The sequence below is a fragment of the Sminthopsis crassicaudata genome, chromosome X (assembly GCF_048593235.1).
Source record: "Sminthopsis crassicaudata isolate SCR6 chromosome X, ASM4859323v1, whole genome shotgun sequence".
In the NCBI taxonomy this organism is placed as follows: Eukaryota; Metazoa; Chordata; class Mammalia; order Dasyuromorphia; family Dasyuridae; genus Sminthopsis; species Sminthopsis crassicaudata.
Genome location: NC_133623.1, coordinates 5,979,799 through 5,992,802, shown reverse-complemented (window position 1 = coordinate 5,992,802; position 13,004 = coordinate 5,979,799). Strand labels below are relative to the sequence as shown.

General features: G+C 55.9%; 1 protein-coding gene across 1 annotated transcript in view; it reads right to left on the bottom strand.

Moving 5' to 3' along the window:
- Positions 1 to 6,400: 6,400 nt before the first annotated feature.
- The window catches only part of PAK3 (p21 (RAC1) activated kinase 3), an 85,108-nt gene continuing 78,504 nt past the window's right edge, over positions 6,401 to 13,004 (bottom strand). Inside the window, 3 exon segments of the mRNA XM_074278495.1 lie at positions 6,401 to 8,768; positions 11,070 to 11,207; positions 12,645 to 12,841. Coding sequence (XP_074134596.1) covers positions 8,679 to 8,768; positions 11,070 to 11,207; positions 12,645 to 12,841 — 425 coding nt within the window. The 3' untranslated portion in view covers positions 6,401 to 8,678.

Here is a 13,004-nt window from a genome sequence, read left to right as displayed (position 1 = left end):
CGGCTCCTGTGCTGTTAAATGGTTAAATGTCACTGAGGAAAGGTATTGTCCCGCCACCTCTAATTGAGCTCAGCTGACATCCTCTCCACTTTCAGAATGGACAGGCCTACTCCCTGGGACCAGTGGGAGCCTCCGTGGCCAAACTCGGACTTCAGGCCTCTCAGACTCGGCCCCACCAAGGGATGTCCTGCCAGTGGGGAGTGATGGTTCCCCCCCACCTTGCTTCAATAAATTGACAAGACCCCAGAGAGCTGGGCTCTCACTCTTTCATGTCAATCCTCCACAGTTCAATTCTCAGTTCCCCCCCTCCCCACACACACACTCACTCTCTCTGCCTCTCACTCACACACACACAACACACACAACACGCCCCTTGTCTGAGGTACAGGAAAGGGCACCTGGCAAGCCCAGAGTGTGGCTTCCCAGATTGTAAAGGGCATTCAAATTGGAGTGATCCATTTGCATATGAAAAGGCAGGGAAGCCCATTGAAGATCACCAAGACTAAGGGCCTTGGGAATAAACTCAAGTCTGGAAAAAGGCGATTTTCTCCCCCACCGGGGCAAGCACCCCAAATCAGAAAGGGGCCATAGCCTTGCATCTCATTAGCCGTTAATTGCCCCTTTCAGACCATAATTTTAAAAGGGGGGATTGAAACTCAGTTGATGGACCCTCAGTATAAACAAAAGCAGCGGAGAATTGGACATGGCTGCTTGGCCGCCTCAGTGGAGCCTACTCTAGAACTCAGAGGCAAGCCTAAGGAGGGTGGGCACTGTTGGCATGGGGGACAGCGTGTGGCAAGGCTCGGAGATAGGAAGGGGCGGAGAGCGGAAGAATTGAAGAGGCCTCCAGGATTTCCACCATGGGAGCCCGGGACGAGAGCGTCTCCGAACGCCAACCCCGGGCAATCTGATGGCACCTTCTGGCCGGCAAAGCGCCCGCCCTGTTTTTTCCTTAGTTTCCCAGAACTAGGCCCACTTTCCCCATTTTCCAGGCGGAGAAATCGAGCCTCGGCTTGCTGAAAGACCCACGGCTAGCGAACCCGGCCCGGCTCTCCGGCCACCGTGACCTCCCTGGGGACTCGGAGGCCCTTGCCGCCATGCCCAAGTGAAGCCGGAGCACCACAGACACGGAAGCCATTTCTCCAGCCGCGTGCACACACTGGAGGCGCTTCCCGCAGGCCGCGGTCCTGAGGCAAGGCATGGCACCCCTTGGGCGGGCGGGCCGGCCCCGGGAGATGGCATGGCCTTCGCTGGCAGGAGCCAGGCCGGGGGCAAGGCCAAGGCAGGGGCGAGGGGGAGAAGCCAGCCCAGGAGCGACAGAGGACACAACACGTAGCGAGCAGTCTGCGGTTCAGGTCATTTTATTCACAGGACTGGAGGTCCAAGCTTCCAACGGCAAAATTGGTTACACTCAAGATACAGTCATGCACTAGCCATAGTCGACCTCCAGTGCTTCAAGCACAACGTCAAAGAAGTTCACATTGGGATCCGCCCCCTGCTCCCCAGCCCCGGCCGCCCAGCCCTCCTGGCTTTGCTAGGGGGAGAGCAGGTCATGGGGGACAGGACAAGACAGGACAGGACAGGATGGGACGGGACACAGCCAACTCACATTTGCGGATGAAAGGAGATCCCCTAGCTAGAGCCTGCCGGTCCCGGGCCGGGGAGAACGGGGATCTGGCCGGGGTTCCGTTTTACACTCAAGCCACTAACAACTTACGGGATTCTGAGGGCCGGAGGCGAGGGGGAGCGGCCCCGCGTTGGGAAGGCTCCACCTGGGACTTGCTGGGTGACCCTAGCCGGGTCCTTTCCCCTTCCTAAAGCCTTGGGGTCCTCCTCTACAGAATGAAGGAGCTGAATTCTCTCTTCTCTGAGGTCCCTTCTGGCTCAGCCACTCCATGATCCTCTGCTCCCTGCACCCTTCCCTTCCCCCTCCCCCCCAGGGGAGCCCCTAGGCCCAGTGCAGGCCCGGGCCATGGCTCCCTTTGAGCCACCCCTCTCCTCGGAGCCTGTTCCATCCCCCCCCCAAACACACTGAGCACCTTCATTCCCAAGTCACACCAGCCTAGAAACTAAAGGTGAGCAGAGCCTGGGCTGAGCCCTGGGTGGGGGGGAGCAGAGGGCGGAACCAGGCCGGGGGCCTCGCTTCCTGAAAGGGAGCTGCCCAGGGCCTGCTCCAAACCAGCCTCTCCCCTCATGATGCCCCCACCCCAAGATAAGGTAGGCCCCTCACCCACTGATAACCAGCTAAGCAGGCCTCAGTGGGGGGAGGCCAACTATCAGCTTATGGGGACTGGAACTCCTCCCCCCACCCTCCCACTCCCTCTCCCCCACCCCCCCACCCCCCACCCCCCCTGGAGTTTGGGCCAGCCTGGCCAGGACTGTGGCTCACTAGCGAACAGAAAGGAGGATATCAGCTGGGATGGCTCCTGGGCCACCCCCGCACTCTGAGGCTGGAGTTGCAAGGGTGATCCTCCAGAGAGGAAGGCCAGGGCTCCCGGGTCCCTGTCTGGCAAGCAGTGCCTCCATGCCAAGTCACCGCAGCCACACCCTCGGGCAGGGCCTTCGGGGAAGGCCCAGGGAGCCCGCCCCAGCCTTGGCATGTGCTATCTGGTAGTCCAAGGTATAGCTTTGAGACTGGCTGCCAAGCCAACTTACGGTGCCCCAGACTGAGAGAGCCGTGATTCTCTATTCCGGGCCGTGGCCCATCGAGATGGACTACCAGAGGGCACGGTCAATGGCCTCGGAGCTGGGCCGAGCTTCCCAACCACCGAGGCCGGGGTGACCGAAGATCACAGGAGCAAAAGTTCAGCTTGGGGTAGGGAGAGTTACAGGTAGTGGTGCTCCCATAAGCGAAGGCTCGGTTGCCACAACCTATCGATCTCTAAATTTGAAGGGCTTTCTACACACCTTCAAGTGGCCCGGGAGAGTGGCAGAGTTCTCTCCCTTAACACAGCCACCACGACTTTTCGGAGACAAAAGCTGGATTGAGTCAGCTCCCCGACATTGCCCGCACTTCAGCTTCTTGACCAAGCATGGCTTCCCCAAACGAACCTCTCCAAACTTCCCCTGGTTTTCCTGCTCATCTCAGCCCAGTCTGCGGTTCACACTAGCTCCACTCACATCACGACCCCTGCCCTCCTTTGCCTCCTCGCCTGCCCCTCCCGGTCAGAACAACTGTGAGGGGGAAGCCAACGGCCACTGCTGCGCTTGGGTCCTTGCCGGCTGAGCATTAAGGGATGGTGCCCAGACAGGGGGCAAAGGCCAGCGGGGGGCCGGGCCCCCTCGCACACACACCGCTTTGTCCCTGGCGAAGCTCTGCCAAGAAAGTGAAATGTTCATACAAAGAACCTCCTGGATGCTGCCAGAGCCCACAAGTTCTCCCCGGGGAAGCTAAAAGTCACAGAAACCCCACCTTCTCAAAACACTGCCAACAATGGATGACCCAAAGGTCAGAGGCCACAGAGGAGGTAAATGGGCTCCAGCACCGATTGCACAAGAGCAGCAGGCTAACGAGCGGCAGCAGAACCACCGTAGAGAGCCCAAAAGGGCCCGAAAGAGAAAGCGACCAGTCGCGTCGCAAGCAAGAAGGCTCCCAGAGGGGCAGCCCGGACACCAGCTCGGCACCGGGCAGATAGAAAGAGTGTCCAGATCAGGGATTGTCCTACAGAAGCTCTGCAGAAAGTCATGGCTCAGGATGGCAAGGCATGGAGGTGCAGTGATCTGTGCTGGTGGACACAGAATCCATCCTGCTGCTAAGCATTTTGGTGAGTGAGCAGGGAGCACACATGCTGTGCGCACACACACACACACACACACACACACACACACACTCACACAAACACACACGTGTGTGCACACACAACGTCTTTCGAGAAATTCTACCGGCTATGCTAAGCCGAGAGCCTGCCAGCCCATGACGGGCACCTCAAAGCAACACCAGCCAAACATGGTGGAGTGCCAGCAAGCTCCCTCTGCCAGTGTCATTTGCCATCTGCCAATGTTTACCCACTCAGCCTTCGGTCCCATGCCTTCGCTTCTGGGGAAATCGGCCCCACTTGACTATCGGGGATTAAGAGAAGAATCCTGTCCAGACGAAGAAGAAATGGGAGTTACTGGCTGCAGGCTAGGGCACGGAGGTGATGGTAACCTTAGTGGGTCACCTGCAGAGAGATGACGGGAAGCGCCCACTTACAGGTCACTCAGACCCAACAGTCTCTCTGAGAAGCCAAACTCCTCTCCCCTCCATCCTTGGGGGCCTGAAAAATAGCCCACACCAGTCCAAAAGGTGAAGCACCAGTCCCCAAATAACCAGTGAGCCAGGTTCACTCAACCTGCCCGTGGCCAATGATAGTCCGAGAAGGGGGGACACGGGTGCGTCCCCACGGTGCCCAGTGTAGCTGGTTGCACTATCTACACTTCTCATCTACACTTCTGAAAGGAGCTTCGGTACTATTAGGCAGCATGGTGTGGTAGAGTCCCAGACTTGGGGGCAGAAGACCTGGGTTCAAGTCTCTGAGTCTGCCACTGATCTGCCTCAAACAAGGTATTTCATTTCCTCCTCTGTAAAATGGTGGGGGGTGGACTAGATCGATTCTAGGATTCCCTCTAGCTCTAATGTTCTCTGACTCCCTGACTCAATCAGAATAAACAGCCCAACGGGCAAAGAAATTGGCTCGGTACAGGCTCGTCAAATTATGAAGATCCTTCGGCTCTTGGGAAACTTGGGCAACGAGAAGCTCATCGCCATTAGCGCAGGATGGGTGTGAAGAGCAAAAGGTAAAGCAGGATTAGCTCACCGGAAAGAAAGCTGAATCAGACAATCAAAGAATAAATATTGGACTCAAGTTTTCATATGTGGCCTGTTGGCGGCCAGCGAAAGCGCACAGACACACACAGAAATCAACAAGGATGGGCAGGGCCGTGCGAGCGGAGCCGTTGCCCACCGCCACCGGACATCACCATGGCCAACCTGGGACTACTGCAGGGAAGCAACAAGTCACTAATTTACAGGGAAACATCAAGGTTCTTTTTTCTCTCGGGTCATGTCTATCACGCTCCTCGGCCCTCTGACCCTCCAGGCCACAGGCTGAGTGGGGATCCCTCCAAGGCACTAGGAGCTGAGAAGCCTTGGAGCCACAGGAAAGAGCCCCCTGGCAGATTCTCCAGGGGATTAAGGAACTAGAGAAAGAGGTGGGGAAGGGGAAAAAGGTCTTTGCCATATGGAGGAAGGGCTGTTGAAACATGGACGGTAGTCCTTTAGCAGAATTTTGGCAAGAGAAACAGCTTATCAGTAATACTTCTTAAAAATCTAAGTAGCTGTCCGACATCGTGGAAGGGTGGCTCTGAGGAAATGGCTGCCTAGCGGAATATCTCAAGACGCACGCGCGGCCGTCTATCTGCTGGGAGAGCAAGCCGATACATATGGGTTACCGTCGGCCTCCATGGCCCAACGGTGAGGCGAGCCCACAACAGCCATTTCTCTACATGCAGTGAGCTGAAGGATCACTGCTTCAGGGTCTCCGAGAAAGGCCCCGAAGGCACACGAGGGACATGGATTGTTCTTTCTGGTGGTTGTCCCCAGTCAAGGTCCCCACTGCCCTTCCCCCCACCAAGGATAGCATAGCCATCCCTCCCCTGTAACTCAACAGCATCTTATACCTCTATGGAAACAACTGACATCTATCTCTGAGGAATACAAATACGGATTTTCAACGAAATAAAAATTAAGGCCTCTCATCAGCTCAAGCAGCCGCCTGGAAACTCCCTGGCCCAGCCGTCCGACTCCCCACCTCGGGCCTAGTATTCAAACAAGGAATGGGACCACGTGCTTTCTCGGCCTTGTCTGTTTCTTCTCTCCTTCGTATGTTTCCCGGGAGGTCGGGGCCACCCAAACTTTATGTCCGCACGGGAAATCAGGGAACCAGAACTGTTTCTCCAAAAGGGATAACCGACACGGTGGACTTAGCCTAAACTCCCCACAGCCAGTGCTTTCATTTCAGGGGATGGATGAGTGTGTGGGTGGAGAGATGGATGGATGAAGGGTATGTCAGAGATGAGGAGATGGATGCGGGGGTGGATCAATGAATGGAAGAGCAAATGGGTCAAGAAAGAGCAGGTAGAGAGATCTTAGATGGATTCGTAGCGGGATGGGTGAGCGGACATGGGAATCAAGAACACATGGGACACACAGATGACTGAAGGGGTAGGATAGACAGACAAATGAGGGAAAGGGAGATCAGATAGGTGGATGAATGGGTAAAAACGCGGCCCAAAAAAGAACCCCACCGTCATGAGCTATATTATGGTGATAGGAAGGCTCAAAACACGACTGCAGGAGAGGAGAGTGACTGTAAAACATCTCCAAGCAAAGGCTCCAAGAAAAACGCCACTCGGGTCCAAATTAGAACTTCTGGAAGAGATGTTTAAGAGAGTTTAATGCAGTAGTTATTTAAAAAAAAACAAACATTTTTATAAATGCAACGAGAGTGCTTGAGGAAAAAATTGGAAAAGAGAGCATTGGAAGAGAGAATTGGAAAGGATCATGGCTGAACGGATGGATGGACGAGCACGCAGGTGAGCGAACCAGGTGAAATAGAGGGATGGCTAGCTGGATGGACAACTGGGTGAGTGAGGGGCTAAGGAGATGGGTGGCTGAACAGACAAACGGACGGATGGATTTTTGTCTGTAGCTCCCCTGCCCAGCACGGTGCCTTGCATGGAGCGGGCACTGAAGAGATGCTCGTTTGTCTCGTTAACAGGTGCTATGCTTTCACAGTGGGGCTTCCTTTTGGGGCTGGGTTGGGCACTAGGGTCTGTGATTCTGAGTGGATGGAGGGATGGATGGGGGTGAGGGTGGGGGAGTAGATGAATGGGTTGATGGATAGGTGGAAGGACAGATCAATGGGTGAATGGATGGAGAGATGGGTAGGTAGAGAGAAGGATAAATTGGCTAGGTTACTAGGCCTTCATAATGACAAACTAAGCAATTTTCACTTAACCCTTGACTTTCTAGCCTCAATTCAGACACACTTTTTGCCTTCCAGGGCCTGATAGGCCACAACTCTTGAGCCTTCTCCGACAATTTTCCAAGGGCCTAGAAAGTCAACTGTCTAAATCTTTTCAAGATGTCAATGAGCTCAAAAAAGAAGCCAGTCCTATCTCTTCTCTCATTCTTTTTAAACCTCTCTTCCTCCTTCCTTCACTCTCTCTGTCCCTTCCTTCCAGGAAACCAGAAAAGTACCAACAGTTGAGTCTCTGGGGAAAGACCATAAAAATGTGCCAGCCGTGCCTCAGTGGGCTTCTTAAGGGAAACTGTTCGGGGAATTCTGCTAGAAGAGGAAACAGATCGCTACAGAGACACGGGAGCAGGTTCTTAGAATTCGAGCTAAATGGCCAACACAACAGACAGCCTAACCTGAAACCCGCCCAGGGAGACCCTGGAGGAGGGGAGCAGCACCCACACACTCCCTCTCAAGAGCCAGCTGGTGAAGGGACACAAGGCCAGCAGTAAAGATCCTGCCCCAGCTCACTAGCAGAGCCATTCCTAATTAGGTCTCTCCTCCCCAGATCATTATTATTTTTAAAAAAATAACCCACAAATCATTGCCTTGCACAATTATTGTCAAAATAAAAACGAGTCAGCCCCGTCACTGGGGGCAGGCAGAGGCGAGGTCCCTAAGTGCCACCACACATGGAGGGAGTCAAGAGGTAGCATGGAGATCGTTCTGGCGGCCCCGGGGACTGCCTTCCTGGGCGGCTCTCCCGGGACTAATTCATCAGGCCCAGCAAGAACGGGCTTTGCCGAGGGAATCTCTGCAATGTTCTCCAGGCATCTTGGATCATGGGGAGCCACAGGGGAGGAGAGGCGCCCCCCCCCAACCAGGCCTTCCTGAACACACTTCCTTCGAATTTTGCCTTTACAAAATAAAATAAATGTGACGAGCTAACTTTCCCAAAGCAAATGCACACCAAGAGTAAGACAAAGAGAGCAGACCCGGAAAGGGAGGCCCCCAACTCGGTGCGGGACGGGGAGGAAGTTTGAGGGGAAGGGAAACTAGGGGCGAGGGTGAGGTCATAGATGGGGTCTCCTTCCCCACACACTCATTCTGCCTCTCACTCCGGGGACAGCTAAGCCATTCTCTTCTGTCCATCCTACTGCAGGCAAACTGAATGTGGGAATGGGAGCCAGAGGGGCAGATGGGCAGGAGCTATCCGAGAGCCAGGGGAGGGGGGGGAGACTTTCTTCCTTCTCTAATGCCAAAGCGGACCAGACACTGAGAAAAGCAACAAGCCAGGCATTTGACAAGGAAGTGCACGGACAGCCAGCCCATGGTGGAGAGCTGCTCCTGGCTACCGGGGCAGCTGGTGGAAACAGCCAGGAGACGCTTCCCCCCATAGCCCCGCTGCTCAAAAGCCCCATGCGGCCCTGGGCCGGCTCCAGCTGGCAAAGGTATATGATAGGAAGGGGGGTATGGGGAAAGGCTCCATTCCTAGGAAGGCCGGCTCAGCCCCCGTGCCTTCCGTCCCTTACGCTGGGGACATCCAAATTAGGTTGATTGGTCTGTCTGTCATTCGTGCCGAAGCACAGAAAGTGAGGTCCTACAGAGTCTTGGGGGGATGGGGGTGTCCGGCTCTACACGCGCCAGGGCCGGGGCGGGTGAAGGCCCTCCCTCTCCTCACTAGCGGCTGCTGTTCTTAATCGCTTCTTTCGCCGCAAGGATCAGAGGAGTCAGGCTGGAGAGAGGCTTGGCTAGTTTTAAAAATGGATGCTGCAAGAAAAAAGGAAAAGGTCGAGCATTATTGGGGTGGCGTGCCTCTCCACGGCACGAGCCGTTCCGCGGTGTTCCATTCGGTCATGGACCGTCACAGAAGGCCCTGTTCAGCCAATTGATGGAAGGCCAGAGAGGCTGACAGCTGGAAGGGAACTTGGAGGCCTCATTTAATCGAAAGGGAAATTGAGATCCACAAGAAGGGAAGGGACTCGGCTGAGATCACGTATGAAGTGAGAGACAGCAGCAGGATCCAAACCGGGCTCCTCTGATTGCACTATACCACCCTGAGCTAGCTTTCGCCGTTGATTTCTAAGACTTCCCAGAAGGGAGCACCATAGAGCTGGAAGCTCGGGGTTAAAGGCCTGCACCGGCCGGACCCTGACTTCCTCTAAACTCACGTGGGAGGAGTCTCATCAGTCCTGCCAAGACTCCACATGGCTAAAGGCCACCCTTATGCCAGCCAAGCTTGACCCCCCGCCCCCCTGCCCGCCCCGAACTCTACTTTGCCTCCTAACCCCAAGCCCTGCTTGGCAAAGAGGGCAGCAGGCAGGCCTTGGCCCTTCTCGTCCCGCCTCTCTCTACTCTAGGGCTCCAATGACCCCACCCACACAGCAGCCCCCAGATCCCTAGCTCTACATTCAGGCTTCCACCTCCAGGCTCAACATCTCCCCTCAGGAGAGTCACGGCCACCCTCACTCACCGTGTCCCAAACCTGACCTCGATGTCCCCCCCTCCCCATGTAGGGCTCACTACCCTGTATTCTTCACTCCCACCCCTTCAGCCCTTCTCCCTGTACCCAGGACTAGAAGCCTCGAAATCAGCATTTGTACTCTCTCCACTGAAGGCAATGGGCTGGTGTGGGACAAAATGGGATGGCGCCCAAAGCCATCGGCCACTAGACCCCGGACTTTGTGTTGGACACATGGGCATGACACCAGAGAAAGAGAGACCCCACGGGAGCCCAGGGATGCTGCCCTAGCAATACCTAGGGGCCATGTCCTCCTGCCACATCTGTGCGTTAACCAACCAAAGGCCACAGGCTCGCTGCGGTCCAGGCCATGGCCTGTTGGCACCAGAGAACACATGGCTAATTGGGGTAAAGTCTGATAACTACAAGTGCCAGCGTCTCCCAGCAGGGCGATGCTGAAGAAACACTGGTCCCCGGCCCTGCTGCTGGAGTCCCAACGGCCCAATGTGGGAGGCTGCCTCCATCTCTGAAGTCCGGGAATTAAAGGCCCAGGGGCCTCACAGCCCCTGGGATAGAGACGTGGTACTCCCAGACGTGAGCCTGGACATCAGTGTGCCGTCTCTGAGTGCGCAGGGATGCTGGGCACCCAAGACACCGAGCCCCCGTCAGAGGGGACCGAGAAGACAGAACACACGACTGGGAGTCAGGAAGCCCAGAACCCTCGGAGCACTGCTCTAGGGCCACACACAAGGTCCTCATCTTTCACAGAGGGTATAGTGGGGTACGGTGGGAAATGGGCCCACTCTGGAGCCAGAGAGGCAAAAGCCTCCCCGCACATGTGACCTTGAACCACCCATGTTTCCTTTTTCTTTTCTTTTCTTTCTTTTTACAAGGCAATTGGGATCAAATGACCTGCTTAGGGTCACACAGCTAGGAAGTATCAAGTGTCCGAGGCCAGATTTGAACTCAGGGCCTCCTGACCCCAGGACTAGCGCTCTAGCACTGTGCCATCTAGCTGCCCCCCTGGTTCTTTCTTTGAACCTCAATTTCTTCCTCTATGAAATGAGGTGGTTGGGCTTGTTGAACGCTAAAGACATCGCTAAGGCTAACACAATTCTCTCGTGGTCCTTTGATACTTCCAGGATCTCTGTCTGCCCGTCTCAGAAATGGGAGGCAGAGGATAGACTCTAAGAATGTGTGTAAGGTGCCTTCCAGCCGTAGTCACCAGCCAAAGCAGACGCTGGGGCTGCTGAGCTGCTGCAGAATGGGACGATGGCACTTGGAGCTGGACAGATGGCATAAGCTGTCACAGCTCTTGGAGATAACGAGTCTCCCTCCCTTGATGAATTATGGAACGGAGGCCTGCCTGGTGAAGGGAAGTGATCTGGCCAATGTCAATTCAAAGGTAGGGCCTTGGACTCCTCACCCAGGGGTCTTTGCTACCATTCTGGCTCACTTTGCAAAGAGAACCTCACCTGATCAATCCCTCAAGCTACAAGTGTCTACCGAGAGCAGACATGGCCCTGTGGCAACTCAGGGCCCAGGGACCCGGGCAAGAAGGCAGGCAAGAGGGCCCTGCCATCCTTTCCATTGGCCTTCGCTCTGTTTACCTGCAAAAGCTCCTTGGCAGACCCTCGCCGGTCCACATCCATCTCCAGACAGCGGTTTAAAAAGTCTCGGAACACAGGAGAAAGTCTCTCAGGGTTCTGGAGCTCCGGGGTGCCATTAGTAGCTATAAGGTACAAGGCCTGGGCAGAGACAGGAGGCAGTTAGGCAAAAGAGCCCCTCCTCTGGGAGCTCATCGGGTGCTCACACCCAACTCCTGTGAGGATTACAAGGGAAGGCTCTGTCATCTCATTTCATACATAAGGCCCAACGTGATTGGCACGAGGGCCCACAGTTGGCAAAGGGCACTGGAGGCAGTGCTGGCTTTTTCTATTCCAGTCCAAGTCACCAAAGGTTTAGCAACTACTTGCTGGGTAGGCAGAGCACCAGTGAGTGCTGGAAACACAAACAAGAAGGCCCTTCAACTCCACCCACTAGGCAACTAAGGCTCAGGGAGGGGAAACTGATAGTGTCCGGCCAGGCGGCCCATGGCAGAGCTGGAATCCAAGACGAGGCCCAGGTGACATGGAGGGTGGGGGGGGGACTTCTCCCTGCACTGTCCCACCGCCACCCAGCCCACACCTCCATCTGCCACATCCTGAGAAGGTTGGCATCACCCTCCGGGCCAGTGACTAGGCTGTTCCTGGGTCACACTGCTCCACAGGACCCCTCCTACCTGTCCCTGCTTTGGTCTCCAGGCTAGGGGTGGGAAGCGCTGGAGGCAGCCAACAGGCATGAAAGGGCCTGGTACAGAGACAGGGCCTCGGATTCAGGAGGAAGCCATGGGAACGGGGCCTCAAGGGAGCCTCTCGGAGCCGCTCCCCCGTGGGCACGGGAGCTTACAAACACCAAGGCCAAGTCCCAGGAAGGGAATTTGAATCTCTAGGCACCTGCTCCTCCTCCCTGGAGCGGGACACCATGACCTCTTGGCCTCTGACAGGGCTTTCTCTCCGTTCCCAGCCCAGCCCAGCTAAGGTGAGGGCCTGCAAAGCATCCAAGGGGCTGCAGCTCCACTGCCATGAACCTGCCCTCCTACGGCCTCTCGGCAGCTCTGGCTGGAAAAGATCATCCTCCCCCAGGAGTAGGCCGGCCCCCTGGGCACGAGACCCACCTGCCATCACTGGACCCAGACTCCAGGGGTTACCAGTCTGGCTGAGCTGCTGGGCCCCTTGGGGCCATCTCATCCAGTCCATTCAACTGAACAGAGCAGGAAACTGAGGTCAAGAAAAGGCAAAGAACCAGGCCGTGGCTCCACAGGCACTTAGTGGGAGGCCTGGGAGAGCAGACTTGCTAATGACTCTAAGGTACCCTCCAGACCTGAAATACATGGAGTCAAGCAACGATGTCGCTTGGGAGCCCCCTTAGCAATGTCAAGCACCCGGCCGGGCACGCCCAGTCAGGCCAGTGTTGAGTGCCCATAAGCCCATGGTGAGGAGGCGCCACTCAGTGCTTGGGAAAAGTCAGAGGGAGCCCTCACAAGGTAACTGTGCAGGGAGAAGGACCCTTAATCAGCTTGGGCCCCACCCATCCCATGAGCTGCAGGCAGGGTGGCGCAATGGGGGGAATCCTCACCCACTTACCCGGAGCGGATTTTCATTCAGGTATGGGGGTTCGCCCTCCACCATTTCAATGGCCATGATCCCAAGGGACCAGATATCCACTTTAGGCCCATAGGCCTTCCTTGTCACCACTTCAGGGGCCATCCAGTAGGGGGTCCCCACCATGGTACTCCTTTTGCTTTGTTCGGGAGTGATCTGGGCACAAAACCCGAAGTCCGCTGTGGAGAAGAGGACGGGGTTAGATCTGGGCCTGGCTGTGAAATGGACACCTCTTCCCCCCCCCCAGAGGAGCTCTTCCAGAGCACTCAGGCCACCCCTCAGCAGGCAGGAAAGGCAGCTCCCCTAGGCTCAGGTGGAGGATGTTTCCAATTATCCTCTACC